Raw genomic sequence first — 27877 nt, forward strand, 5'->3', positions numbered from 1 at the left:
CAGGCCCGCGGTGGCCCCGCCCCGTCCGGCGGCCCCTTCCCGCGGCCATGGCGGCACTGGGGCTCTGCCGCGCCTTCGGTGCTCTCCTGCTGTCGGCGGGTCCTCGCCGGGCCCGGCCCCCGGCGCTGCCGCCCGCCCCACAGCCCTGGCTGCCGGGGCCGGTGTCGGCGCCTGCCGCCTGTCGCGGGCTGAGCGGCTCGGCGCCGCGCTGCACCACCGACCCGCTGTGGAAGTGCCGGACCAAGTACACCGTGCGGCCCGTGGGCATGAAGAAGACGGGCGGCCGCGACCACACAGGTGTGCGGGCGGGAAGGCGGGCGCAGGCGGGCTGCTGGGGCCGGCTGGGCGCGGGCGGTCCCGCCTGCAGCCGCTCCCATGTCCCGCAGGCCGCCTCCGCGTGCGGGGAATCGGTGGGGGACACAAGCGGCGCTACCGCATGATCGACTTCCAGCGCCTGCGCTACGAGGAGGGGGCCCCGCCGGAGCCCTTCACCGAGAAGGTCATCAGCGTCCGATACGACCCTTGCAGGCGAGTGCGGGGTGCGGGCTCGGCCCCGGGACCGGGCAGTCGCGCCGGCCGTGGCCCCCTGCTCACTCGCCGCGGGTTCTCCGCGCAGGTCGGCTGACATCGCCCTGGTGGCCGGCGGCAACCGCAAGCGCTGGATCATTGCCACGGAGAACATGCAGCCAGGGAACAGCATCACGAACTCGCCTCACATTAGCAGGATGGCAGGTGCACGCCAGGGTCAGGGGCAGCTGTGCCGGTCTTGCCAAGGGCTCGTCAGCTGCTCCTTGCCCAACTTGTCAGCTTGTGTCTTCCAGTGTCAGCCAGCGAAGGGGATGCATACCCACTGGGGGCTCTGCCTGTTGGCACACTGATCTGCAACCTGGAGAGCCACCCTGGGAAGGGAGCACAGTACATCCGGGCAGCTGGTATGTCCCCACACAGGGAATCCACTCTTTGTAGGGGTTTGGCTGAGCACAGGTGGAGAGGAGGGCAGGGGGGCACCGCTCTGGGTGGCCAGTGACCGAGAGTTGCCATCTTCTTCTCATGTTAGAGTGCAACACGTCCCTCCTGAAAAGCAGGGGCAACTCTGCCCTGTTAATTCCTCAAGGCTCTGTCTTCACCGAGAAGTGCCGTATTTAGTACAGCAGCGCTTTGGGGAGTTACCAGCATAGGGATGTCCTTGTCACAGGGCGGAATACTCTGTCCTGCTGCTCAATACCGCTGCCTCCTCTCTTGCTTTCTGCAGGTACTTGTGGGGTGCTGCTGCGGAAGGTGAATGGGACAGCCATCGTGCAGCTGCCATCCAAAAGGCACATGCAGGTAAAGGAGCTGTGCTGTCCCTGGCTCATCTGCCTGGACGTGCAACCGTGTGCCCCCAGGGAGGGCTGAAGCTCTTCTCTGTCCCCCAGGTGCTGGAGACCTGTGTGGCCACAGTGGGCCGCGTGTCCAACGTGGATCACAACAAGCGGGTGATCGGGAAGGCGGGGCGGAACCGCTGGCTGGGCAAGCGCCCGCACACAGGCTTGTGGCACCGCAAGGGTGGCTGGGCCGGGCGCAAGATCAAGCCTCTCCCCCCCATGAAAAGCTATGTCAACCTGCCACGGGTCAAAGCAGTGGAGTGATGCCCGGAGCAAATAAAGCATTTTTCATGCCACTGCTGTCGCATTACTGATGCCTTTTATGCACAGGGCCTTCCTCACTTTCCCACGGGTCAAGTTCTGCTGTGTTCAGTCCCTGGTAGCAGTGGGATTGGTGGGAGAGATGAGCGTGGGGCTGCCTTGGCTTGAGTTTGAGGTTGGTGGGTGACCCAGTGAGGCCAATTGGCACAATCCTGTCAAACCTAGCTGTAGGATACCCGAGCTCTTCTCTCACCCTCAACTTGTGGAAGAATGAAGGCAAGCAGACGGGAAGGTGGCTTCCAGCCAAGGTGACTGGAAAGCTGCGAATCACGGACATCAGCTCCTCCCAGCCCCGGTAGCGCCTGACTGCTTCCTTGCCCCACTTCTACTGCCGGCCGCTGCGACGTCCTTCCCTTGCCGCCTTCCCTGTCCCACTCTGCCCGTCCCTCTGCGCCCCAAGTGCCGCTCTGTGCCCGCTGTGCCTCATCCAGTCCCCGGCGCTAGCCCGGTCGGTCCCGCAGCGCCCGTCTGAACTGTCGCTGCCGCCCGCCCAGGCCCAGCCCTCACGGCCGCCGTCGGGCGGGGTCTGCGCAGGCGCCCGCGGCCGGAGCGGCGCGGGAGCGGTGCCGGAGGTAACGCGGCGGCCCCGGCGCGGCCCCGCTGCGGAGGGAGGGCGGCGGGCCGGGCACGGCCAGGCGCGGCCGGCGAGCGCCCCGAGCCTACCCGGGACGGGCCCGGGCCGTTTAGGGGAGGCCTCGGTCGCGGCCTCCGTCCGACCAGGCAAGGGGTGCGGCAGCCGAACCGGGTCGGGCCGGGTCCGGTGCTCGGTTCCCGGCCATCTCTCTCTTTGCCCGCGCCTGGAAGGAGCTTTGATGCTGCCGCTGGCGCGGCCGGCCCGCACGAGCCCTCTCCACGCGGATGGCAGTGCCGTGCCTCCCGCCTCTAGCACGTGTGCCCCGGGCACAGGCCTGTCCCTCGCCGTGTCCTGGTTCCGGCCGGGCGATGTGCACGGAGCCCTCAGCGCAGACTTGCACTGGCCCCCTGATCCAGCGTGTGGGCTCTGCCTGGCTCGGGTGGCTCGCTCCATCAGCACACAGCCAGGTGTTATAGCCGAGCTTCCTGGGGAAGGCTGCCCTTCCTGGGCACTGCTGTCCGTATTCCTGCCGTGCCCACAGTCTGTATGACAGTCCAGAAATCACTGTGTTTTGCCCTGTTACCATGTAACTCCATATATACGGCTTTCCAAGGAGACAGTGAACCATATCTCATACTTGCTATGTTAGGGGTGTACAGCACTGTCCGTGAGTACAGCCGGTTCAAAAGCACGTTTTGATGGCTGCATTGCCATATCACCAGCACTGTGACACACAGGAACACGGATCTCTAGCCACAGCATGCCTCAGCCACCTCTCCCAAACTCCTGCTTCCCCTCTGTCTCTGCAGACACGTCAGCTGCCATGGTGAATGAGAAGCACGATGGCACCCTGCTCGTGCAGCTGGGGCCCAAGCTGCAGGCCCACCCAGAGAAGCTGCTCCGGCAGCGGCGAGGCCACGACGAGCGGCCGGAATACCTGGTCCGGTGGAGCGTTGTTAGCTCGGAAGAGAGAGCGGTGGGAGGCAGCAGTGCCTCCTCTGGAGACACCAAGGCAGAGAACATCTCCCTGTGGATGTCTGCAGAAGAGGTCCGCGCCAGCTGCCCGGCGCTGCTGGGCCAGACGAGGCCGTTGTCCGTGGACGTCCCGCTGGACGAAGCCTCGCTGGACGAAGCCTCGCTGGACGAAGCCTCGCTGCTGGAGATGAAGGCCGATGTCAGGAGCCTGGTGCAGCGAGCCAGGCGCCAGGTGGCCGAGGCCGGGACCCCCGAGTGCTCCATCCTGAGCACGGTGCGCGTGCTGGGCGCCTACGCCAGCATCGGCTCCCTGGCAAGCACCTTCAGGGAGGCGGGAGCCCTGGAGCTGCTGACGGCCATGCTGTGCCACAGGGAGCAGCGGATCCGCCGCGGTGCCGGCGAGATGCTGCGCGCTCTGGGGACGCACGATGCAGGTGGGGGCTGCTCCTGCTCAGTGCCATTGAGGAGGGCTTGCTGGGCAGCTGGAGGTGCCAGGCCTTTGGGAAGGGTGAGATGCTGCCTGGGAAGCAGCGTGTCTCGGGGCTTCTTGGCAAAAGGGGAAGAATCAGTCGGGATCTTCTGGACTTCCATGGTTGCAGTTGTCTGGACTGCTCTTGGAGTTAGAAAGTCTTTCCCCTGCCAGGTTTCTGAGCTGGGATGCTAATTAACTCTTAGGAGTGTGAAGGAATGTAAAGGGTGGCTGTCTTCTATAGCAGCCCCAGCACCTCTCCTGCTCCAGTCCTGGAGCCTAGCCTGGGGAATCTGGAGTTTCTCAAGCTGGGAGATGCAGCTGCCACTCTTTTCCATTTGCAGGTTTAACCAGTAGCAAAGATGACTGCCCATCCTGGAGCACAGACAGAGGCAGGACTCTGACAGCACACACTTACAGCACTCACATAAACACAAGCCAACCATGTCCCCTCCTGCTCTTTGTCTGGCAGAGACAGAAGGTCACTCCTGCCAGCACACACTGCATTTTCCAGGTTCACAAGTACACACACATTCATGGATCTCTTGAGTACCAGCATGGCCTCTCTCTGCTGCACCTGGGCCTGCATCCAAGCCCTTCCACCAGTCTCAGGGATCCCCCTGCTCATCAGTTTGTTAAGACTGATGTTTGCTAGTAAACCTGTAGCACTTTTGTTCCACAGTCCAAATTCACACATCCCTTGGGACTTCCAGCACCAGCCCCTACCCACCTCATACCTTGGTCTGGACCCAGGACCTCCTCCTTGGCATGAAGTGTTGCTAACAAGCTACATGTACAGCAAGGCTGGGAAAGATGCAGACACTCACCCTTTCCCACTGGCCCCAGGCACTGCAGTCCTGCTTCAGTGCTGGTGCTGAACTCCTCACTTGCCTCCCTTGCAGCAGCTGTTCTTCAGAACACACACTGTTCTCTCCCCAGTGGCTGATGACCGAGGATCCTTTCAACTCCAGGCTCTAGCACTGGAGACACCCTTGCACTTGCCCTAGTAGCTAGCACGTCAGGCCAGGGACTCCTACAGCCCTGATCAGAACTGAGTCATTTGATCTGGGTCAGCTGTATACCAGTCTTCCTGATAACTGGCATTCCAAGCTCAAATCTGTGATTTGATGCAGAGAGTGATGGCACCTCCAACTGTCACTCACTCCTCTGACTGACTCCACTGGGGCTCCCACAGCCCCAGTAAGGCTCCAGTTTGTGGTACCAAATGCCACTTGTGCAGGTCTCACCAGCAGCTGGCACGAGGTATTGGCAGCACATACACGGGGTAGAGACAGACTTAGTAAAGATTCAATAAGAAAGTAGGACAAACTCTGTCAATCAGGTACAGGACTGTCAGAAAAACACACTGAACAGCTGTGGTTTAAACATGGCTGGCACCTTTTATAGCCCTTTCTCTGCACCCCCTTTTGTGTTCCTTGCCAATTCCAATTAATCAGATAATCCTGCTGAAAAATACTCATTCTCACATGCCAGATGTCCTTACTAATTGTTGTCCAGATGTCCTTACTAATTGTTATGACTGACCAGATTTGTTTCTCCTCACTGCATCCATTAGCCTTTGTCAGTCAGTTTTGTGATTCTTCATGCTCTTGTTTACGGCTTCCTTCTTACTTTGACTTTTTGCAGTGAAAAGGTCCTTGACTGGATACGCTTAGAGGAACAGACAATCTCCTTCCATGTAGCCTTGCAATGAAGGCTAGTGCCAAAGGGCTTAACACGACCCTGGTGGGTAGAGGCTGGTCCTCACCCAGTTCTCTCATTTTGGAGGAGCTGCCATGGCTTGGCCTGATGAGACTTGGGTGCAGCTGGAAGGTCGCTGGTTGTGGTGTATCCCACAGGAGATCTGGCTTTCCCTGTTATTGTGCCTGAGTTCGTGCAGCTCTGAAGTGGGGCAGATGAGGGGCTGATTCAGGTTAAAACTTGACTTCTTTTCTTCCCTGGGACCCTGTTCTGGAATCAGTTCTTTGGGGTGGCTGCTTTGTGAGAATCTCTCAGTGTTAGGGGTAGAAATAATACACAGTGGAGCAAAATGTTGCCACTCCAGAGGAAGGGACAGAATGTGGATCAGGTGACACCGAGCAGCAAAGCTGTTCCTTCCTTGCAGCTCTGTCTCTGGCAGAGAGGGTGGGTATGGGTTGTGTTTCTGGGGCCTGAAGAGTTTTTGTTGTTGTTGCAGGAATCTGGGCCTATGTGCTGCTGTCCCTGAGCCAGCAGGACGGCATTGAGCAGCACATGGACTTTGACAGTCGCTGCACCTTGCTGGAGCTGTTTGCTGAGATCACGTCCTCTGCAGAGCACTGCATGTCCTTCGAGGGGATTCACCTCCCGCAGGTGGTGACAGACCCGCCAGCAGCGCTGGGCCTGCGGGGCGTGAGGGACCAGGAGGGGTGGGAGCGGGGGGCCAGGGCCGGCACCCTTGTCTGGGGCAAGAGGGGAGTTGAAGGCGGGCAGGTGAGCAGGACTGGCTGTTGGGAGAGCTGGGACAGGGCCTGGGCCTGGTGAGAGGCTGGGGCTGGTGCAGAGGCACCTGGAGAGCCTGGTCTGCGAGCAGGGAGGGGAGGGTGGGCTGAGAGGTCTGTGCTGCTGCCAGCTGGTCCGGAGCTCTCACGGGAGCCTGCCTGGGAATGAGCTGGTGTCTTAGAGAGCTGGGGGCTGGAGGCGCTGTGCAGGCTGAGCGTGAGAGCTGTGCTTGTTGCAGATCCCTGGGAAGCAGCTGTTTGTCCTGGTGAAGCGCTACCTGTGTGTGACTTCTCTCCTGGACAAGCTGAGCAGCGGTATGGAGCAGGGAGAGGAGCAGCAGGGCTGTGCTGTGCCCAGCCCTGTCCCTGAGGAGAGGAGCCGTGTGAAGCAGGAGTTTGAGTTCAGCATGGCCATGGCAAACCTCATCTCGGAGCTGGTGCACGTGATGGGCTGGAGCCACAGGCACAAGGCAGAGCCACTGCCCCAGCGGGACCTGCAGCCTCGCCCTGCCCGCTCCATCTTCCAGCACAAGCCCCCGGCCAGCACTGCTGCCCAAGCAGCCCCCACGTGCCTAGCAAAGGAGCCCGTGGCCTTCAAGACGCGCTCGGCCTTCCCGAGCCGCAGCAGCTACGTGGAGTATGTGCAGGCCACGCTGGTGAGCGGCATGAGGGTGCGCATGCTCGAGGACTACGAGCAGGTCAGCGCCGGCGACGAGGGCGACTTCCGCCGCAGCAATGACGGCATGCCCCCGGTGCAGGTATCGCTGCCAAGGGGCTTGTCTGCTCTCTGTGCAGGCTTGCATGGGGATGGTAGGGTTGGGTTTGCCTTCAGTAAGCTGGATGTGTGCTGGGCTCTCCTCCTCAGGTGTACTGGCAAGCTCTGGGCTGTACCTACTGGGTTCACTGGCACATGGTCGAGATCATTGGCCCTTCAGAACAAAAGGAGCTGGAGGGCCAGGAGAAGGTGAACACCCTGACACGAAACCACAGACTGAGAGCAGGTGAGCAGCCCATCAGCCTCCTTTGAGCATGTTCCAACTCTCTCACTAGTCCTCCTGTCACCTTCGTTTCTCCCTGCAAGCTATGGTATGGTGGGGACCTCTTCTGCCCTGCATGAGTTCTTTCCTTGGGGAATGAGGAGTGTGCAGCAGTGAATGGGGGAGTTGGCTGAGCTGAGAGTGCCCTTCCTTGCTCTGCTCCCCTGCAGTTCCACAGCCATTCCTGTGCAAGCCCTTGGGGGGGCTGTACTCCCTGCCTTACCTGGGGCAGCGGCTGCCCAAGGCTGCAGATACCCTGAGCCGTGCCGAGTGGTGGGAGCTGCTCTTCTTTGTGAGGAAGCTGGAAGCACAGGAGCAGAAAGAGATCACCTGTCTCATCCAGCAGCACCTGGGAGAGCAGGTAGGGGCCAGTGCCTGCAGCAGGGAAATGGGAGGGAGGAGCAAAGGGAGCATTAGGGAAGGGAGCAGGCCCAGAGGAGATGGCAAGTGTGAGCTGTGCAGGGCCAGCCTGAACGGGGCAGAAATGGGAGGGTGAGTGGGGATGGTAAAAGCTTGGAGAGCTTGGCCCAGCAGAGCAGTGAGTGGAGATGAAAGGCAGTGACCCCTGATTGAAGAGTGACAGTCCAGCAAGGTTTGGTCAGGTGAGGCAAGGCCGTGGGGTCATTCTGCCAGTTGCAGTTGTGTGGTGAGCACGGGTGGGAGGTGTGGGCTGGTGGAAGTTGGGCTGGGGACAGGCAGGGGAGGGTGGCAGTGGGGAGTGGCCCTGGGCAGCTCTGGCGGTGCAGCCTTTCTGTCCGTGGTGCCAGTGGCCGCCACAGGGGCCGTGGGGTGCGTGGCGAGCCCGAGATTAACTTGTCCCCATGGGTGTGGCTGTCGGAGGTGGATGAAGAAGCCCTGATGCAGCTGTCGGTGCCTGCGGAGCTGGCCCAGAAGGTGCTGCAGGTCCTGGAGCAGCGGTGCCAGGGCAGCTCTCTGCGTGACCTGCGTGGCTCCCGTGTCTACGCCAGACACTTCCTCGGGAGGGGAGCAGAGCAGGATGGTGGAGGGAGCCCCGCAGTGTCCTCAGAGGGTGACAGGAGCACCGGCCCCGAAGGCACGATGGCCAAGGCAGCGGAGGGAGACCTTTGTGCAGCCCCAGGGCCGCCCCAAGGCCGCGGTGTGGCAGTGAGGTCGGATTCCCAACTGTTCAACGAGCTCTTGGAGAGGGAGGGGCTGTTCTTGCCAGAGGTGACAGAGGAGCAGAGCCAAGGTAATATCCTGCCACACGCTGGGGCACAGGCACGGTGCTGGCAGTGGCAGTGCTGCCTCCACAGGGGAGGGCTGTGGTCAGGGCATGGGGGCCACGCAGCCAGGGCTGCCTGAGGTGGGGGTGCCTGTGGGTGCTGGGTGTGTGGGTGTGTGGCACCCTGGGAGCCGCTGGAGGTGCCACACACCCGGGAGGTGTCACCGCTGCCCTGACGGCTCCGTCCCTCCGGCCAGCGCTGGGCAGCTCCAAGGGGCTGAGTGAGAGCGGCTCGCTGGCCAAGGTTGCAGCTGTGGTGGACGTGATCCAGAGCAGCAGCTCAGCGGTGGGGCTGCGCTTAGCTGGGCTCAAGCACATCCTGGAGATGCTGGAGGAGGAGCCCAAGTTGGAGCAGCAAGCGGGCACAGCCCAGGGCGGGCTGGGCATGGGGAGTGCTGGGTGAGTGCTGGGGTGCTGCACACCCCTCCTGCTGCCTGGGGAGGGCCCTGTGGGCAGGGTTGGGGACGGTGCTGAGCTGGATGGGCGGGAGGTGGCAGCAGGAGTGTGGAGGGTGGTATATGCGAGAGGAAGGATGGATTTTGTGTCCCTTTGTCCCAGGCAGGCTCGCTGGCAGGGCTGTCCCAGCTGCAGCATGGGCAGGGAGGAGGTGGCTGTCAGGGCCCAGGGAGCCTCTGCCTGAGGTGTCCTGTGCCATGCAGGGAGAAGCTGGTGCAGGTGTCAGTGGAGCTGCTGAGCAGGGAGGTGGCGGAGAAGGCGCTGGTGGCGGTGACGCTGCGGCTGCTGGCCGTGCTGCTGGCCCGGTACGAGTGGCGCGTGCCCTTTGCCACGGAGGGCGGCGTGCGGGCCGTGCTGGCCTGCATGCAGCAGCACAGCTGCTCCGCCCTGGTGCAGCAGGCCGGGCTGGCGGTGAGTGCCCGGGGCAGGCCGGGGTGGGCAGGGCAGCGCGGGCTGCCCGGGCAGGGTGGAGGGGCCGCTGCCCTGTGCACTGCTCTCGTCCTCGCAGGCGCTGAAGGTGCTGGTGGGAGCTGCGGACGCCGAGCCGGGAGGTGCCGGTGGGAAGTGCTTGCCCTGGAACCACGGCGACGCTCAGATGATGCGGGAGATCTTTGCCAGCATCGGCTCTGCCTCCAGCAAGGGCTCTGCCAGCCTGCTGAGTAGCATCCCTGCTGCCCTGAGCACCATGCAGAGGGTCCCAGGGTAGGGGCAGAGCGTGGAGAGCGGCTGCGGTTGAGGGAATCTGCAGGGGGAAGGGCGGGCAGGGCGGGCAGGTGGCTTGTGGGTACAGGGGAGGCTCTGTGCCTGGGGGAGGAAAGTGGCACGGCTGTGTCCCTGCAGGTGCTCCTCAGGGGTGCAGAACGGCCTGCTGGTGGTGAACATGCTGATGGATGGGCACCGGGGCCTGGCGGAGCAGCTGGCGAGCTGCGATCTCCTGGCGGTGCTGCAGAGCTGCTGGAGGGCCAGGCAGGGCAGTGGCTGCCCCCAGGCAGTGCTGGCCCTCAGCGCCATCAATCGCCTGGCAGAGCACGGGCTGCCCCTGGGCCCGGAGGCAGCAGGTACCGCCTGCCCACCCTGCCCGTGCCACGGCCCCGCGGGTGCCATGGGCAGGAGTGCCTGGCCCGACAGGGCAGAGCACCCTGAGGGGCTGCTGCCGCTCGAGGGAGCGCCTGGGCTGGGCTCATGTGTCCTTGTCATGGCAGGCAGAGAGGTCCTGCTGGACCTGAAGGGCGTGCAGATGCTGCTGGGTGGCCTGGATGATGGCGTCCTGTCCAAGGAGGTGGTGGTGGCCCTGGAGCGGCAGCTGTGCAGCCAAGGCCCCGTTCCCCCTGGCCAGGTGGCCCAGCTGCTGCAGGACCAGAGCTGCTTCAGGCTGTTGCTGCGCAGCTTGGAGCTGCTGGGGACAGAGAAGGCTGTGAGCCTGAGCATCCTCAGGTGGGTGCAGGGTGACTGAGGAGGGTCTGGGACCCCCTCTTGAGGTGTGTGAGTGCTGGGGGTCATGGCGGGGAGACCCAGTGCATGTTTGTGGGTCCTGGTGGGGGTGTTCTTCACTGGGGGCAGGCTCACCCCAGCACATAGGCTGGTGCCAGTTGGTGTGTCCTGGTGCACAGGGCCACGTGGGGCCACAGCAGCTGTGCCTGGGTGCTGGTGGGGACATGCAGGGGCAGCAGAGGACATGCCTGGGTGCTGGTGGGGCATGCAAGGTACCAGGGGAGCCTCAGTTCCCAGTCCCTGAGAGGTGCCTTCCAGGTGGGGCAGGGAAGCAGGGCTGCCTGTAGCACTGCTGTCCCTGTGCCCTGGCCTGAGCAGGCCTCCTTTGTCACCCAGGATCCTGAACAAGTTCCTGGACAGTTACCAGGAGGATGTGCTGCCCTGGCATGAGTGTGTGGAGCCCTGTGTGTCCCTCCTGATCACCCACAGCAGCAGCTGGGAGGTGAGGGGGCCCTGGGACTAGTGGCAGGCAGGGTGGCTGTGCTGGCTGTGCTTCAGCCGGGCTGGGCAAGCCGGGCGCCGCTGGTGGCAGCCTGGCCTTGTGTCCCAGGCCCTGGGAGAGGTGGGGAGCTGCTGTCCTGGCCGTATCCGTGTCCTGGTGGCCACATGCACAGTCTGGCTGTGCCTGGCCAGGCTCTGGTGGGTGCTGGTGGGCTGGGATGATGGGAATGGAGCTGCAGCTCCGGCTGCTGGGAGGTCCTGGGAAGTTGCCAGCAGTGCCCTGTCTGCTCATGGCTGTGTCTCGGTAGGTGCTGCAGGAGGTCGTTGGCTTCCTGCACCGCCTGGGCAGTGCCAGCAAGGACTGTGTGGTGGTGATGTGCCACGTGGGCACCCACGAGGCTCTGTCCAAGGCCCTGGTAAAGCACAGCACGGTGCCATCATTGACGCCGGCCCTGCTGGAGCTGGTGATGGAGTGTGAGAAGTACGCCAGCCTCTACAAGAAGCTGACGAGCAGCATCTTGGCTGGCTGCATGCAGGTGGGCCTGGGGAGGCACGGCTGTGCTGGGGATTTGGGTCTGGGGGCATCAGGCTGTCCCTGCTGCTGAGGGACGGCCTTGTGCTCTCTGCCTGGCACAGCCCTGCGGGGGCTGAGGGGAGGAGGAGCTGGAGCCGCTGGTAAGAGCCTTGCCCCACCCCACAGCTGGTGCTGGGACAGATTGAGGAGCACCGCCGGAGCCACCAGCCCATCAGCATCCCCTTCTTTGATGTCTTCCTGCACAACCTGTGCCAAGGTGAGTGCAGGCGGGGGGAGCTGACCCCAGGCTCGGTGGCTGGAAGCTCCATGTGCTCTGCCCACAGGCTCCAGCATGGAGGTGAAGGAGGACAAGTGCTGGGAGAAGGTGCAGGTCTCTTCCAACTCGCACCAGGCCAGCAAGCTCATGGACAGGAACCCCAGGACCTACTGGGAGTCGAACGGCAGCACGGGCTCCCACTTCATCACTGTGCACATGCAGTGTGGAGTGGTGATCAGGTGGGGCTGGGCCGGCAGGGCTGTGTGGAGGAGAGGGCTTTGGGGATCTGTGCCAGCCCTGCCACAGTGGCTCTGTCCTGGAGCCAGCGGGATGTGGCCGTCAGGGTGTGGTGCCACCAGGGCTGGGGCAGGGAGGCAGGGATGGCTGGGCAGCCCCATGTTTGCTGTGCTGCAGGGAGCTGAGCATGCTGGTGGCCAGCGAGGACTCCAGCTATATGCCATCGCGGGTGGTGGTGCTGGGCGGGGACAGCCCTGCCACCATCAGGACGGAGCTCAATGCGGTGAGTCCCCATGGGAGTGGCGGGCTGCTCCTTGCTATGCCCCGTGCAGGTCTGGCCGTGGTGTGAGGCCCGGGGAGGTGGGAATGGCAGGAGCTGCCCTGTGGGAGCCTCCTTGGGCTGCCTGGCGTGCTGAGGGCTCAGTGCCTCCGTGCAGGTGACCATCCTGCCCTCGGACAGCAGAGTGATCCTGCTGGAGAACATGACCCGCTTCTGGCCCGTCATCCAGATCCGGGTGAAGCGGTGCCAGCAGGTAGGGGAGCAGGGGCTGGGCCTGGGAGCGGGCACTGTGGGGCGTCGGGGCTGAGCCGAGGAACTGAGGGTCCCGCTGTCCCCTAGGGTGGCATTGACACACGTGTGCGTGGCATCGAGGTGCTGGGTCCCAAGCCCACCTTCTGGCCCATCTTCAGGGAGCAGCTGTGCCGACGGACGTTCCTCTCCTGCACTGCTCAGGCTCATGCCTGGAGCCAGGAGATCTGCCGAGACCGGGGGCGGCTGCTGCAGCTCTTTGGCAGGTGAGTGGTGTCCTGGCTGTGGCATTGCATCCCTGGTGTCCCAGAGCCTGGGGGGGACATGGCAGGCAGCCTGTGAGGGGACTGCAGGGCTGGGAAAGGAGCAGCTGGCTGTGCTACCTGGATGGGAGGGGCCCTTGCTCCTTCCTGGCCACCAGTGGTTCTTAATGGCCAGGGCCACCTTGGGGTCGCCTGGGTTTAAGCTGGGCTATCCCCCCAGAGGAGGATGCTGGTCCCCCCAGGGGCTGGCACATCCTGACAGAGGTTGGCCAGGCACAGCAGGATCTTGTGGCCACAGGCACTGCACAGCCCCCATTTGGCAGGGGCTGTGAGGGCCCCAAGGGCCATTGGGGGCAGGCCCCAGAGACCGCAAGGGGCCCTCCCTGGCTGCTGGGGGCTAGTGGGGCCAGCGAGCCATCGTGCCTTGGCAAAGGGCAGAGCGGGGAGCCGGCACTGCGCTCTGCTTTCCCATGGGGGTTCTCCAGCCCCTGGCACCGAGCGCTGCCCACTCGCTGTTGCAGACTGAACCGGGCGCTGCAGCACGAGCAGGGCTTTGCCAACCGCTTCCTTCCCAACGACGAGGCAGCCCGGGCACTGGGCAGGACATTCTGGGAGGCCCTGGTGAACCCCTTGGTGCAGAGCATCACCAGCCCAGGTAGGCTGCGCTCTCCGGGACCCAGCCGAGCCGTGCCCTGGGCAGAGGCACCCGGCTCTGAGTCTGGTTGGCCTCACAGACCCTGATGGTGTCAGTGCCCTGGCCTGGCTGCTGAGTGAGTACCTGGAGAGCGTGGAGCTGCCCCGCCGTGCCCCAGGAGGCAGAGCTGCCTTTGGTTCCTGCGTGCGGCGCCTGACCCAGCTCCTGGTGCACGTGGACCCCGGCGGCCCTGAGCCAGAGGAGACCCGAGCAGCTGGTGAGCCAGGGGCTGCCCTGCCCTGGGGCTGCTCCAGAATGCCAGGCTGTGGCCGTGGGGCTCCTCTGGGGAGCATCCTATGGCACAGAGGCTCCTGAGCTGGGGAAGGCTTGTGGTCATGCCCCAGCAGTGGCCATGCCTCAGCCCTGCTCTGGCAGGTCAGTGTGTGGGGTCTGCCCAGGGAGCCACACTGAGCCTGAGGTTGATCCTTGTCAGGTTGGAAGGAGGGGAAAAACAAGGAGGTGCCGGCCAGGACTGCAAAGGTGGTGGTGGAGAAGTCGAGAGGCCAGTGGGGAATCTCGCAGTGCTGGCGTGGTGTGGTGCAGCAGCAGGTAGAGCTTGGAGGACTGACTGGGGGGCTTGACTGGGGGGGTGTTGCACCTTCCCTGGGTGGTTGGAGCAGGGAGTGGGGTCTGGCAGTGCCCTGGGAGCATGGGGAAGGCACAGGGCTGTACCTGACCTCCACAGAGCCTGGAGTGATGTGGGGAGAGCCCTGCTGCACTTGACTCCCTGGCATGGCTCGAGTGTCAGCCAGGCCAGGAGACAGGTCCTGTGTCGGGCAGTTATTCCTGCTGGGCTGCTGCTGTGTCTCCGTAGCGCCCCCACAGCCCCTGGCCAGCCCTCAGAGCTGCACTCCCACCTTGGCAGCCCCGCAGCAGCAGGGCCCCGAGTCCCGGGGAGCCGGGCAGCTGGTGCTGGCAGGGCAGGGCCCGGGATGTTCTGAGGGGCACATCCTGCTGGGGCTCAGCCCTCACGCTGCTCCCGCAGGTGCAGCAGTTCCTGGAGGCGGCGGGGCAGGCGCCGGACCTTGCGGAGCGCTACTGCCGGCTGTACCAGCGCCTGCGCGGGGCCACTGAGGAGCTCTTTGGGCAGCAGGCCGCCTTCATGCTGGCTCTGGGCCAGGGCTTTGCGGGGGCTTTGCTGCAGCTCTCCTTCCTGACCTCCCTGCACGTGAGTCAAGGGAGCATGGCCCCGGTGCCGTGCCCTGGGCAGGGGCTGTGGGGCTGCCCTGGCCCGCGGCACTGGGGCAAGCTCTGGGTGGGTGGTGTCCTGTTCCCCCCTGAGCCACAGAGCCCTGCCCTGGCACCCCGGGTGGTGCCCAGCTCAGGTGCATGGTGCTCATCCCAGTGTGGGCTCAGCCCTGGCGCACTCCGGCCTTGGGCTGGTGCCTGGGCACTCTCAGCCCCTGCCCGGCAGCGCCAGAGTTTCCTGGCTGCTCCCTGCAGGGACATTCCCCCAGCCCAGCCCTGTGGGCACCTGGTGAGTCCTGTCTGCAGCCAGCCCTGTCCCTTGCAGGTGAGCGAGCAGTTTGCCCGCTACCTCGACGTGCAGATCCAGGAGCTCCGCAGGGCTGCGGGCAGCACGGGGCCTCTGGAGCGGCTGCAGCAGTTCCTGGAGCCCTTTGTCGTCTTCAGTGGCCTGGAGTTTGCCCACAACTTTGAACACTTCTACAGGTGAGGCTGCTGTGTCTCCCCAGAGCCAGGGGCCTCCTGCTGCAGCGTGGCCTGGTGTGCTGGGGGAGCTTGGCCTGCTGTGGCAGCAGTGCTCCCGCTTTGCTTTTACGGGATCATGGAGTGTGGAGGACCCGTGGGGAATCACATTCCCTGCTGGGGACAGGGAGGGGACACGTGTGTTCTGCCAGGCCCGTGTGCCATGGGGTGAGGCCGGGCTTGGACCTGTGGCTGTCTCCCGGTGGGTGGCTGATGGCCACAGGGCTCGGGCCCAGCTCTGACTGAAGCTGGTGGCCATGGCAGGCACTACTTGGGGGACCGGCTCCTGACACAAGGGCCATCCTGGCTGGAAGAAGGCATCGTGGAGCAGATCGGGCTGTGCTTCCCCAGCCGCTTTCCCCAAGACATGCTGAGCAACTTGGCCGAGTCGGAGGAGCTCCAGCGGCAGTTCTGCCTCTTCCGGCTGCAGGAGCAGGATAAGCGGCTGCTGGAGCTGGACATGGGCCCGGACGAGGTGAGAGGGATGGGGCTGTGGGGAGGCCGGAGGCCACCGGCTTTTCTTGTGGGATCCCAGAGCCTGACTTGAGCTGCCCTCGTGCCCCTGTGCCCAGGTGCTGGGAACAGCTGCAGTGGCAGATGTGCCAGAGGTGAAGGTGCTGGCCCTGTCCCCACGCTGCTGGCCTGTTTCCCCGCTCTGTTACATGGATAACCCTGGGAGGTTTTTCCCGGCACTGCTGAGCTCCCCACTGGATGAGTTTGCTGACTTCTGCCGGCAGAGTGAGTGCTGTGGCTAGGAGTGTGCCCAGACCCTCCAGGGCAGCTCAGGCACAAGTGGAAGTGGGCTGGGAGTGCCTGGCAGGGCTGGTCCCTGTCCCTGACACTGTCCCTGGCAGGCCAGAGCCAGCTGGGCTGGGAGTGCACAAAGCCCCGTCGGCTGCAGTGGACGTGGCTGGGCCACGCCGAGCTGCAGTTTGGAGACTGCGTTCTGCACGTGTCCACGCTGCAGATGTACATCCTGCTGTGCTTCAACAACGCCCAGGTAGGGGCTGGAGCCACAGTGGAGGCTGGAGCGTGGCAGGGCCATGTCCTCCCTTCCCTTCTGGTGGGGTCTCCAGCGGTGTTTGGGGCACAGGACCCCGTTCTTAGGCAGGGCCTGTGGCCAGTGAGCCTTGGCCATTGCCCTCGCACCCCGTGCTGCAGGAGGTGGCTGTGGAGGCCTTGCTGCAGGCTACGGGGCTCCCTGCTGACCTGGTGCACCACGCACTGACACCGCTGACCCACGGCCAGGGCATCCTGGTGGGGAGCTGCACTCCAGGGGGTGAGCGTGGGGCTGGGGCACCCAGGGGAGGGGCTGGCCTGAACCCCGAGGGGGTGCTGGGCTTAGGGGTGCAGGAGCTCGTAGAGCTGTTGAGGAGGCTTGGTCCACGTGTTGGTGCTGGGGGCACAGGTGTGTGTGTCAGGGTGGGGTCTGAGGGCAGTGTAGGGCTGGGGGTGATGTGTGGGGTGGGGCTTGGGGCCATGCACAGGGCCTGGGTCAGCCTGGGTGGGTGGATGGGGCTCCGTCTGTGTGTGGGCTCGGGTTGCGCCAGGGGCCGTGTGCCTCATTGCTGTGGCTTGGGGCCACACGTGGGGGACAGGGCTGGGGTGACCAGTGGTGCAGGCAGCCACAGGAGGCCCAGCTTGGGTCCCCCAGGCACACGTGTCTCCTGGGGCTCCTTCGGGGCCCAGCTCAAGCTTGGCTGAGCCCGGGTTGGGTGCTGGCTGCAGGTGCACTGCGGCTGAACCAGGCAGCCCTGGCGCAGAGCTCCGGCCGCCAGCTGAGGCTGCTGCCCCAGCAGAGGTACCTGCGGACAGAGAGGGCCGAGGTGAGCGCCCTGGAAAGGAAGAGGAACGTCCTGTGCTGCCTCATCACCCGCATCCTCAAGGGGGAGAAGCAGCTGCACATCGACAACCTGGTGTTCAGGGTATGGGGGGGAGGGGTGACAAGGAGCACAGGGGCTGCCTGGGGGCTGCAGCCACTGCACTGGGGCTCCCTTGCTGCCCTAGGTGATCGATGCCTGTCAGAAGGGTGAGCTGGGCCCAGGGGTGCAGTTCCTGAACTTCTGCTGCCACAGCGTGGATGTGCTGTCCTGCATCCTGCACCTGCTGAACCAGGGCTACCTCCGGCGCCAGGAGGGGAGGCCTCACATCTTGGAATACATCTCTGCTGAATCCACAACACTCCCCACTTCTCAGGTCCAGCCACAGGTTGCCTTCCATACTGTAGAGATCAAGACAGCAGCAAGCCTGGCCTCTGCTGAAAGGAGACAGACTTTTTCCACATTCAGGTAGATGAGGACCTGACTGGGAGAACTCAGGTTGAATCCCGTCTCCCTCTTCCTAAACACATGAGAGTTTTATTTAAATAAATGAGTCAAGCTCCACCCAGTCCCACTGTGTAGTCTCTTGGGAAGCTCAGCTAGTCCATGGCTGGAAGTGTGGCCAGGCAATACCCCTGTGTGCTCAAGGAGCCCTGGCAGTTGTGCTTGCTGGAGTGGTGGTAGTAGCTGAACCCTACCTGAATTTGTTCTCTCCCAGCTATGCTGAGTCATGCCCTCAGACATGAGGGCACACACACACATACCCTGCCATAATGGTAACAGCATTAATTTATTAAAATTAATCCCGAAAAGTAACCATACAATAAATTTAAAAAAAATAGAATCTTGTAAAAAAAAAACTCAGGAGCCCTCACCCCACACCTCCAGCTGGCAGCACCCTGGGGTAGGGCTTTTTGGGAAGGGATGGGGAAATGAAGAGGACAGCCTCAGCAGCAGGGCTGCAGGGGGACTGGAAAAGCTGCTGAGGCTGTGCTGCAGAGGGCAGGGCCAGCACAGCAGTGCAAGGCTGGCAGTGGGGCTGGCAAGGGTGGTAGTACAGGGGTGGTGGGCCCTGCTCAGCACCTGCCCCTGCACAGAGCAGTCTGGCTGGCTGCAGCACTGGGGAACCTGCCGGGGGGTCCAGCCCAGCTGGGACCCTGGCTGGCTACAGGGCTGGCCTGGCAGGTGCATCTGTGGAGAGTGGGGCCCAGAGCCCATCCTGGGGCCCTGCTGGCTGGTGCCAACCCTTGTCCCAGGCTGCTGTTGGGGGACATGGGAGGCAGATGGCATGGTGTCCTGGCTGGTGTTGGAGGGTGCATGGACCCGGTCTCACTGGCCTCACCTTCACGGGTCTTGGCCCACAGGGTGCACGTTTAATATCCCCTCCCACTGAGCAGGTAGGGACTGGTCTGCAGAAGATGGGGACAAGAGCATGTCCATCTCCCTGTCTCCTGCAACCCACTGCAGCTCCATTCCAGGGATGCTCCAATGTCTCACACACTCTTCGAGTAGCCGAAGATGCCCACAGGGAGGTACTTGACGTGTGTTGGCCACTGTGCTGCCAGCTGGAAAAACTTCACATCGTTCCACTCCACCCCATCTATGGAGACTGAGAGGAGAGGGTGCAGTGAGGCACAGCCCTACCACAGCCCTGCCTGGTCTGCCTCACTACAGCAGGGGCTGGCACCTGCCCTCACCTCGCAACATGGTGTTCTGGTGCTTGGCTGTGCAGATGAGGCGTGTGATCCCTTCAATGACTTGGCTTTTGGGTTCCAAGTCTTTTTCTTTTGGTTTCTTGCTCAGGAACATCACTGGGGACCAAGGCCAGACAGGATCAATGTTAGGATGTCCCCACCTGGCCCTAAGTGGGAGCCCCTGCCCCAGTGCATTGACTGACCCCTGCTGGGCCACATCTCAGCCCTGCCCTCCTGCAGGCTCCCCCACCCTCTCCACAGAGGACTGTGGCCCCACAGGCAAAGAGCACCTCAGAGTGGGCTTGGTTACCTTTCTTGTTTTTCTCCTTGGTGACCACGGTCATGGCCATGGTGCTGGGGGACACCAGCTCCCCTGTGCTGGGGATGCGGCTGACCTGGAGCGAGCGGAAGTTGCTCTTGAGGGTGTTCTTGATACCCGTCTCCCGCTTGTCACCCTCCTTCTTCCTGTCGAGCCCTTGTGTTGTCCAGTAGTCCACCTGCAGGCCCATCACCTCCACACCAGGGCTCGGAGACCTGGGCAACAGGGGCAGCACATGCAGCACACAGGTGGTGCCCCTGCTCCTCTCCCCCCACTGCCTCAGGCTGAGGAGGCCTCGTTTCCTTACCCAGCACCCGAGAGGCTGCTGCAGACGGACGGAGAGGGTGGCGGGGTGCAGATGGTCTCCTTGCCATAGGGAACAGCTATACTGGAGGCTGGTGCTGAGCCCAGCAGGGAGGGGGTGCAGACTGTGGCATCATCCGAGTCCACTGGGGAGGTAAAGTGTGGGTTTGAGACACTAACAAGAGCCTCCTGCCTGTGGAAAAGAGAGCTGGGTATTCCCAGGGACTCACCAGAGGCACTGAAAGACTGCTCCACCAGGCCCACCTTCACCACCTGCAAGGAGAAACCAGAGGATACCCAGCATCAGCAGGACTGTGCACTGCACCTCTCCCCTAAGCCCCTACTGGCCCCTCAACTCACTCACCCCCACAAAGGGGACAAACTTCTGGCAGGAGTCCTCGTCGGGGCTGCAGAAGGAAGAGAGTCTGGTCAGGGTCTGGGTGTGCTGAGCACTGATTGCTATGTGACTACTGACCTTGTGCCCAGGCAGCCCTGCACTCGCAGGGGTCAGTGCTGGCTCACACCCACTAGGACCATCTCCTCTGCCCTCCCTCCCATGAGACCCCCTGTCCCCAACATGGCAGCACAGGGCACACTACACAAGGAGGCGAGGAGTTGTCCCCTCCAGTGCTGGGAAAGGGCTTGCATGCGGGAGGGCAGCCCTGCCCCTCTGTGGGGTCAAGGCTCCTCTGCACAGCAAGAAGGACGGATGGACGCACATGGGGAAAGGCGGGGAGGGGCCAGGCAGCGGCACAGCAAGCACAAGCCAATACCTGATATAAAAATCAAAATAGAGACTTCTCTTCCTTGGGTGCCAGAAACCAAGAGAAGGGAGAGGTGAGAGTGCAGCTGGAACATGAGCATCAACCCCCGGACAGCACAGTACCAGCTTGCAGCCCCACCCAGCCCATCCCAGCCCTGGCAGCTGGTCCCACCATTGGGGCTTTCACAGTCACAGCTACTGGAGGGGCCAAGCACACCGGGAGGTGGCAGGGAATGGTGCTGTGGGCCTCTCACTGTGGGAGCCCAGCTCCCCTCAGCACCATGCTGCTTGTCACTGGAACGCAGGGCCTCACTCACTTGTCCCATGTCCCTCATTCCTGTCCTGGGCACATCCCAGACCGGGCCGCATGAGGGAGGACAGGCACCTTAGGGCCACACTCACCTCTTCTGCTTGTAGGTCAGCATGGCCTCGGAGATGGGCAGCTGGTGAGAGAGGCTGGCTCCAGCAATGAACTGGGCAACACGGCCTGCTATGTCCACAGTGTCTGCAGGCAAAAAGAGCCATGAGAACCTCGATGGCAGCTGGGCTCTCCCTCAGCACTGCTGATGCCAGCCTGCCCTGCTCCTCACCTGCGGTGGGAGGCTCAGCCCTGCTGAACAGCTCCCGCCATGCTGTGTCCAGGAAGAGAGTGCTGTATTTGTTATCCACCGAGGCCAGGTACTTGGCCAGAGGGTGAGAGCCTGCAGGGGAGAAGGCAGTGTTGGCTTCAGGCAGGGGAGTTCTGGAGAGGTGGGAGAGGACAGCCCTGGGGCTGGGCTCCTCATGGCTCTCACCCAGTGGTACAAGCAGGAAGCGAAGGTAGTTGAGCCAGTCGGGTGTCTTGCTAGCCAGTTGCTCCACAAAGAAACGGAGGACAACACTCAGGTAGCTCTGGTCTCCTGCCACCACCACCTTCACCGGGGGAGGCATATGGGAGTTACAGTTACAGCTGCCAAAAGGAGAGGAAAAGGAGACCCTGAGGGGTGTGCAGTGGCTCAGCAAGTGGGCCAAGGGACACATCTGCCAGGCCAGCTGACAAAAACCCACTGCTGGAAATATCCAGCTTGGTGTGCACTGCCATGGGCAAAAGCAGTACTGGGACCCCCCACTCTCCCCAGGGTGTATACCTGTCCACAATGCCAAAGGGTCCTAATGAGCCCTGGGGAGCCAGGGCCATACCCAGCCCTTCTCCGAACCCATCCAGTGCCACCAGGCTGAGCCCAAGCTGTACTCACTATCGCTGGATGCGGGAGACAGTGGTGTTGAAGGCTGCCTGGATGTCTGCCACGGAGCAGGTGGATACAACCAACTGCTTGTGCGCCTGGAGCTGCTCACTCACGTACTGCCAATGCAGAGAGCTCAGGTTAAGGCACCCTGGAAGCCAACACCAGCCCATGCCTGCCCTGAGCCCCGTGCCCCCCGGGTTACAGCTGGGACACCTGTCCCCACCTCTGCCATTCAGGGAGGCTGAAACCACCAGGTGACTCACTGCTGCATCCTGAGCATCCCTGCTCCTCCCAGCTCTGCTCTAGAGACCAGCCAACCCCTTGCCCTCACCTTTGAGCACAGCAGTCACCACCCTTGCTATGGCAAGGGCAAAACTGTCCCAAGAACCAGGCTGTGTTCCTTGAAATAAGCAGTTTGGTCCAGGGATCCTTGATTCAAGTTCTGCCATCCCACAGCAGGGCCCTGCTCTAGGCTCACTCTGCCTCTGCTCATTCCCTCTTCTTGCTCTCTCCCACTGTGGCACCCCAAAATCCTTCAGGCTCTTCAGGTGTCTGCACGCAGTTCAACAGTGGTAAAATGAGCAGTCAAGATGGACAAGGGGGATGGTTTTGGTAGTGGGCATTGACCCTTTTTTCCCTATCCAGGAACAAGCAGGAACAAGCCAAGAATGCATGGCCTGAGTCAAGACTTCACCACCTTTCACTAAGCCTCTTCTTCTGTCGCAAAATTTTCCAGCACCATTTCTGGATGCCAGATGTAGCTGCAGGATCCTGAAGGGGTCTCACAGGTGTTTTATCTAACTGCATGTTTGCACACATGTACCTTTCCTTGTTCACCTTTGCTTTAGAGCTCCACGTATGGAGGAGGCAAGTGTTTGTCAGGGACTGGGCCTGTCCTCACACCCCACCCTGCTCTGATGATGGAGTTAATGCTCCCTGGGAGTGGCAGGTGACAGTCTTCCATCTCCCAGTGGGAAATAACTCTGCTGCTTCCCAGGGCCTCATGCCCACAGAGGAAGAGAGCTCTTTGCAAGGGAATCCAACAAAGCTCTGATTCATGGGGTTCCTGGGAGCCAGGACCAAACAGTGAGAGCCTAAGGCACAGTCTGCTAGCCAGCCTTTCTGGGACTGATCAGGACATCATGTTTTGAGGATCCAGTGATGCTGTGAGATGGAGAAGACACACCTGACTCTTGTGTATGACTCAGCACCCTGAAAATGCATTGTCTCCCTGAAGGAAGGGCCACACTGGGGGAGAGAAGGGCACAGCTTGTGCCAGTTCCCCTAGGATGCCCTGCTATGACTGGGAGAATCCATCCTGCTTACAGCTGCCTGCATGCATCCAGCTCCCATCACACCTACTCACCTGCCCCTGCCACTCAGCGACATTCACCAGCACGATGCTCTCGGGGAGCTGCTCGTCTGAGACCAGGATCTGGTTCAGCTGATCGTAAACAGACTTTCGAGGCACCTGGGACACCATCACCACAAAGGTTAGCCCCAGTCAGCCTCCGTGGACACCACCAATGGCTGAAGACCTGGCAGCTCTTGGATGAGAAACCTCCAAGTGGGCTCACCTGGGTGTTATGCCATGAGTCTGGAGAGCTCTCACTGTCCAGGCTGCTGGCACGGCCACCTTGTACCTTTGAGCTCTGGCGGTCCTTCACGGAGGTGCTGCGGGGACGCCACAGCTGTTTGCTCTCTGCCTTGCTGTGAAGGAGAAGCAGGAGAGGCAAACTTTTGAGGAAATCTCATCTCCACCAACACCTACTCAGCTCAGGGAGCCAGTGTGAGCTCGCTCAGCCCTAGGAGGGGGCACCGCGCTGCCTTACCTGGGGGACACAGCACTGGGGAGCTCGCTTTTGCTCCCAGAGCCCAGCTGGGCCAGTCTGTCCATGCTGCCCTCCCTCATGGCAGCCTCTGTGGGGGTGAGCCGGGATGATGACTCCTCTGATGTCAGCTCCTGAGGGCCACACAGAGTCACTTCACACACACTGCTCTCCTAGCTCCAACAAGGAGCAACCCTGCACCCATGGGTGCCCATCATCAAGACAGGCCTGGTGGCCCTCCTGGAGAGCCAAGGCTGCAGGGTCTTGGGAGGGCTGGGCTGCTTGTCCTGCAGACCCTTACACTCCTTCAACTCTTCCTGCTCTCCAGCACAATCTACTTGTCTTCCTAGCCCTGCTCCCAGCCTGTTTGCCACCCCTGGTACTCCAGAAAGCAAGCTGGGGTTTGAAAGAGCTCCACATCCCACAGCCTGGACTCACCACTGCAGGGACCTCTGTTCCTTGCTCTTCCTGCGATCGCTGTGCTCCTGGCTTCCGCTTGTCTGCCTCGCCCTGGGGGACAGGGAGTGGGGTCAGAGCAGGATGGAGCACTCTGTGCAGGGCAGCTGCCAGTGACCCATGTCTGGCTTCACAGAACACAAGCTCCCACAGGGGAGTCTGGCATCTCTGGGACCGGCCCCAGAGGATGTCCCCCATCGCTACCTGCCTGCCTGTGCTGGGAAAAAGAGGAGGAAAGAAGGAAAGGAGCAGCCCCAGGCAGGCGCTGCCAGGAGCTGTGGTCTCAGAGCATGGGCGCTGTGGGGGTGCTGGGCTAGCTGGGGAGGGAAAGGGGCAGGAGGTGGTGGTGGAGGTGTAACTCACAGGGCTGCCCGACTCTTGATCCTGCCCTTTCTGGCTGTGCAGACTGCCGATCTCAGTCTGGGAACCAGAATGAGAGACTCCCTCAAAGAAACGCCTGCAGAGAAACAGACAGACGAACGGACGGACAGACAGACAGACGGGAGAGAAAAAGGCAGGAATAAGAGAGGAACAAAGTCACCATGATCCCAGCACACTCCCACCGGCCTGTCCCAAGCACTGAGATCTGTGGAGAGGTCCTCAGTGGGACATGGGGCCTGACAGCCAAGTGTCTGGGTGATGCCCAGCTGAGGAGCAGACCTGTCAGCAGTGCCCCCTGTGACCCCAGGGAGCTGGAGGTAGGCGCTCCTGGTGCCTTCTGCCTCAGGTGATCCCCTACCCCTGAAGTGCAGCTGAGGAGCTGCCACTATGACCCATCTCACAGGTATACAGTCTCTGTCAACACCACAATTTTAATGTGCCACTAAATCTCTCTCCTTCCTCTGTGCCATCATCATAGCTTCCACAGGCTTCTGCTGCCTTCCCTTCTGCTTCCCCTTTTCCAGGGATTGCTCCTTGCCTCTGCCGGCTGCTGCACACTTCCAACTGCAGCATTCTCTTTCCCTTTTTGCTTTCCCCTTTCCCAAGGCTTTGAAGATCTCAGAACCTAAGGTATGGTAGCACAGCACTTATATTTGCCAAGTTTTCAGTCTCTGAGTTACGTTTTGTAGGGTTGCACAGTGCAGCTCCTAGTCCTGTTTTCAAGTCACCATAGTTCACACAGGAACTCTCCTGCCACTACAGTGCGAGCTTCCACTTTTGCTTACTCCTTTTCCACACATTTTTTCTTTGCCAAGGACCCCTTTCACAGCCTGTGGGCTGCTCAAAGACCACTCTTTAGGAAACAAGTGGCGTCTATCACTGGGATTTCACTTGCCAGTTTTCCCAGGACCTTTACAGCAACCAGAATCCACCTGCAATGAGTGACTTTGCTGCAGGAGACCAGAGCTAGATTCCCTCTAAGCTTTGGGTATGTGCTCATTCACTCCCAGGAGATGTTTCTCCTCATGTGCCTAGTGTGCAGATAGGGCCATGAGGTTGCAGCTTTACAGGGATGGCCACTGAGGCATAAGATATAGAGAAATTCTTCTGTTAGTACTCTATCAGTGTCCTTCCGTTGTTTTCTACTTTTCTCATCAGGATTTACCTGCAGTTTCCTGCAGGATATCTCCTCTGAACATCCTGCCTGCTCCTTTTATTTTCCTTCTAGCATGCTTCCTCATTTGTATACAGCACACTGTACTGCCAGGCACTACAGTGTGTGTCAGGTTTTAGTGCTCCTGAAAGGACATTCCACCTCTGTAAATAAATTATGGCTCCTGCACAGAGCAGCTCTTCAGCAGCAGTGTTTACACACTGGTTAGGAAAAGCCAAGGCTTGATTTTCCCCTCAGTGGCTCTGTGACCAGTTGCTTCAGGTTTAGAGTCACAATAGTGCCCTGGTGGGACATTTTCTCCAGGCCACACACTGGTATAAATTACACCTCCTTTTACCAACATATTTCCTCTCTCTCTTCCTCTCCACTCTCTGCTACAAAATCACAGGCATTGTCACCACTCTGTACAGTCATTACTCTACACTTGCCTTTCCCAGCCAGAAATTCAACCCATACAGACTACATTAGTAACTTAAGAGTCAGACCAGAAAAACATGCAGGTTTTCCAAGATCACCCCTCAATCAGCATCTCTTCCATGTTCCTCTATATTGTCCCAAGTAATCCCACCAGAATGTGACATACCCTTCATGTCACAGGCATCACAAAGAGGGATCTTCATTCCCTCCTTCTTCTGAGACACTGGATGTGTCTGGATTATATTATACTCCCTCTGGCTTTCAACACTCCATTTAAATCAGGCTGTCTCCCCCGTCCCCACAAAAGCTGTGTTTGTTTGTGCCCTCTCTCACTTGCAATTCAGAAGCTTTCATCCCTCAAGGACATCACATTAAGCACAGAGCCCTTCTGCAACTTCCTCTTCTGCAATTTAAAGGCTCTCCTCCTACAGGCATCACTGAGCCCATGTCTCAGCACACTGAGATTTAGGTGAAGCCCAGTCCTTCTGCACAGCCTCCTCCTGTTCTAAATTAATTTAGCCCCCCATGTCCCATCTATTTTCCCAGTCACCTATAGAGATATTTACTCATTCACCTTTGACCTTCAACCAACAGGTCTGACTTGAGGTCCTGCCTAACAGCCTCAGTTCCAGCTCCAGTTTTGCCCCAGTGCAGGAGCAAACTGATGCTGTGTGACCCCTATCTGATCAAAAGATCAGCTAGCTCTCAGCACCACTGGCCCAACCCAGGGCACCAGCCACTTCCCACTGCTGAGGACTGCACACCATTAGTGCCCTTGCTTCACACAGATGTTTACAGTGTCTAGCAAAGCTGTCTATGACAAGAAATCCAATGTGAGCATCACATCAAATGTACAGGCTGGTCTGTAATTTACCCCCTGAGAAGGGTACATAGCATTTGGGAATCATGAAGTCTACATGAAACACCTTGGCAGGCAGTTTCCACATCTCCTTAGAAAAAATAAAGTCCCAGAACTTTGTGAAGTACTCCCTTGTGAAGTCAAGGGATCCACATTCAGCACTGCCAGAAACTGAGGCACCAGAGACCAAACCAAGCCAGGGACACTTTCTGAACAGGATGAAGAACAGCTCAGAGCCTAATAGCTTGTCCTTCCAGGAATACCACCAAACACTCCAGGAAGACTGTAATAGTGGACACCATCACAAACCAGCACTCACTCTGGAATGCTGTTCCAGTGATCAGATGTTTGCAAGTAGGCACTTACAGAACCAGAGTGGAGGTCTGTCTTTACATTTAAACATTCTCAATAGACTTTTTGTACAATTTCACAGAGTCTATATACATAAACCACTATCTGACCACAGAAAGACCTTCCTTTTTCTCCCACAACACCTTTGTCTCCTTTGATGAGAGACCATGTGAAACTCCTTTTGGAGTTCAAGCAGATCACTCAAGCAGCTTGCCCATGTGCCTGCTGTCTCCTTCACAACAACTTGTGGATTTGTGGAAAACACAACTTCTATCATGTTCCTGTTTTTTCCCAAGTGGCCTATGGGTTCCAGAATCCAGATTTAATTTCAGTTTGCCTGTGGCAAACCATGTCTGCTACTCCTGCTAAGTACCATCAGTGGGGATACCAACCAAAATTATTTTTCAATCTATTTATATTTTCTATATATGTGTGTGTATTTTTATTTTTTTTTCCCTTGGCACTAGATGATCTTTCAGGTCCTTTCCAACCCAAGCCATTCTATGATTCTATATTCTATATATAAAACCATAGAAACAACAATGCCAAGTAAGCTTGGCTCGACTACAAGAAACCCAGTGCACTATGATGCAGTCAAGTAGAAAGACAATAAAAGACAACTTTTTCACAAAAAGACAGCACAAAAGCACAAGAGCCATGAGCAGAGAGGCCAGGTGCGCACAGATCACGCGGGAGCAAAGCCTGGTTTCCCTGCACAATCCACTGGAGACCCCTGTGCTAAGTCAGCAGCTCTTGGCAGAGCAAGTCACCAATGCCTGAGGAATGGGGTGAGGAACAGCACTGCTGGTTGCCAGTCACATCTCCACACAGAGTGGGAACACAGCATGCACATCTCACAAGGACTGGTCCAAGCATCACAAAGGGCTCAAAAGACAGGCATGCTTCAGTGTGGAGAGCCCAGAGAACACCAGGATTGTTGGTAGAAAGATGAGAGCTGGGAGCAGCTGGGGCTTAGATCAAAGAAGGCTCTACCAGCAAATCAGTATCAGATGCTGGGCTGGCAGAAAAATGAGACTAAATGTGAAGGAAGTCAGATTAAACGGGCAGTTTTAAATGAGGAGCCAGAGGTGCCAATTGCAGATGGCAATGGGAGTGGAGACAAGACAATGCCTGCATTAGCCCAAGCAACAGAAAGGTGTTGGAAACCATTTCTCCAGGTCCCATAGGCTGTGCTGTCAGCCAGGGACTCCCT

The 27877-nt window shown here is 60.3% G+C and overlaps 3 protein-coding genes across 4 annotated transcripts in view; 2 read left to right on the forward strand and 1 right to left on the reverse strand.

The window, feature by feature from the left end:
- Nucleotides 1–16: 16 nt before the first annotated feature.
- MRPL2 (mitochondrial ribosomal protein L2) lies at nucleotides 17–1660 on the forward strand. The gene is made up of 6 exons (XM_030235994.2): nucleotides 17–297; nucleotides 387–528; nucleotides 617–732; nucleotides 822–932; nucleotides 1253–1326; nucleotides 1416–1660. The coding sequence occupies exons 1-6, from the start codon at nucleotides 48–50 to the stop codon at nucleotides 1626–1628; spliced, it is 906 nt and encodes a 301-aa protein (XP_030091854.1). The 5' UTR covers nucleotides 17–47; the 3' UTR covers nucleotides 1629–1660.
- Nucleotides 1661–2211: 551 nt separating this feature from the next.
- On the forward strand, nucleotides 2212–17456 carry LOC127059355 (cullin-9-like). 2 transcript variants are annotated; one of them, XM_050971947.1, is made up of 30 exons: nucleotides 2212–2257; nucleotides 3069–3668; nucleotides 5901–6055; nucleotides 6423–6941; nucleotides 7049–7184; nucleotides 7391–7581; nucleotides 8061–8430; nucleotides 8661–8862; nucleotides 9123–9330; nucleotides 9428–9621; nucleotides 9760–9977; nucleotides 10122–10353; nucleotides 10747–10852; nucleotides 11160–11387; nucleotides 11552–11642; nucleotides 11710–11881; nucleotides 12057–12162; nucleotides 12317–12412; nucleotides 12499–12674; nucleotides 13193–13326; nucleotides 13406–13582; nucleotides 13799–13914; nucleotides 14351–14533; nucleotides 14879–15036; nucleotides 15337–15547; nucleotides 15645–15810; nucleotides 15927–16072; nucleotides 16234–16351; nucleotides 16801–16997; nucleotides 17080–17456. In XM_050971947.1, the coding sequence occupies exons 2-30, from the start codon at nucleotides 3083–3085 to the stop codon at nucleotides 17362–17364; spliced, it is 5877 nt and encodes a 1958-aa protein (XP_050827904.1). In that variant the 5' UTR covers nucleotides 2212–2257; nucleotides 3069–3082; the 3' UTR covers nucleotides 17365–17456. The 2 variants fall into 2 exon arrangements, with proteins under 2 accessions (XP_050827904.1, XP_050827905.1); XM_050971948.1 differs by having other exon boundaries at nucleotides 16872–16997; nucleotides 17080–17235.
- Nucleotides 17457–17663: 207 nt separating this feature from the next.
- LOC103821368 (phosphofurin acidic cluster sorting protein 1-like) overlaps nucleotides 17664–27877 on the reverse strand; it is a 54494-nt gene continuing 44280 nt past the window's right edge. The window contains exons 10-24 of the mRNA XM_030236119.2: nucleotides 23846–23939; nucleotides 23465–23536; nucleotides 23030–23160; nucleotides 22775–22907; nucleotides 22564–22668; nucleotides 21207–21313; nucleotides 20766–20920; nucleotides 20562–20672; nucleotides 20374–20476; nucleotides 19573–19615; nucleotides 19439–19481; nucleotides 19213–19354; nucleotides 18897–19120; nucleotides 18590–18703; nucleotides 17664–18501 (exon numbers count right to left, since the gene is read on the reverse strand). Of these exons, the coding sequence (XP_030091979.2) occupies nucleotides 18386–18501; nucleotides 18590–18703; nucleotides 18897–19120; nucleotides 19213–19354; nucleotides 19439–19481; nucleotides 19573–19615; nucleotides 20374–20476; nucleotides 20562–20672; nucleotides 20766–20920; nucleotides 21207–21313; nucleotides 22564–22668; nucleotides 22775–22907; nucleotides 23030–23160; nucleotides 23465–23536; nucleotides 23846–23939 (1693 nt within the window). The 3' untranslated portion in view covers nucleotides 17664–18385. The remainder of the gene's footprint in view (nucleotides 18502–18589; nucleotides 18704–18896; nucleotides 19121–19212; nucleotides 19355–19438; nucleotides 19482–19572; nucleotides 19616–20373; nucleotides 20477–20561; nucleotides 20673–20765; nucleotides 20921–21206; nucleotides 21314–22563; nucleotides 22669–22774; nucleotides 22908–23029; nucleotides 23161–23464; nucleotides 23537–23845; nucleotides 23940–27877) is intronic.

The sequence above is a fragment of the Serinus canaria genome, chromosome 3 (genome assembly GCF_022539315.1).
Source record: "Serinus canaria isolate serCan28SL12 chromosome 3, serCan2020, whole genome shotgun sequence".
NCBI lineage: Eukaryota > Metazoa > Chordata > Aves > Passeriformes > Fringillidae > Serinus > Serinus canaria.

Coding starts and splice junctions, on each gene's coding strand:
- LOC127059355 (XM_050971947.1), top strand. CDS start 3,083: ATGGTGAATGAGAAGCACGATGGCACCCTGCTCGTGCAGCTGGGGCCC. Junction 7,185..7,390: donor AAACCACAGACTGAGAGCAG/GTGAGCAGCCCA, acceptor GCTCCCCTGCAG/TTCCACAGCCATTCCTGTGC. Junction 13,915..14,350: donor GTGGTGTGGTGCAGCAGCAG/GTAGAGCTTGGA, acceptor CTGCTCCCGCAG/GTGCAGCAGTTCCTGGAGGC.
- MRPL2 (XM_030235994.2), top strand. CDS start 48: ATGGCGGCACTGGGGCTCTGCCGCGCCTTCGGTGCTCTCCTGCTGTCG. Junction 298..386: donor GGGCGGCCGCGACCACACAG/GTGTGCGGGCGG, acceptor CATGTCCCGCAG/GCCGCCTCCGCGTGCGGGGA. Junction 933..1,252: donor ACAGTACATCCGGGCAGCTG/GTATGTCCCCAC, acceptor TGCTTTCTGCAG/GTACTTGTGGGGTGCTGCTG.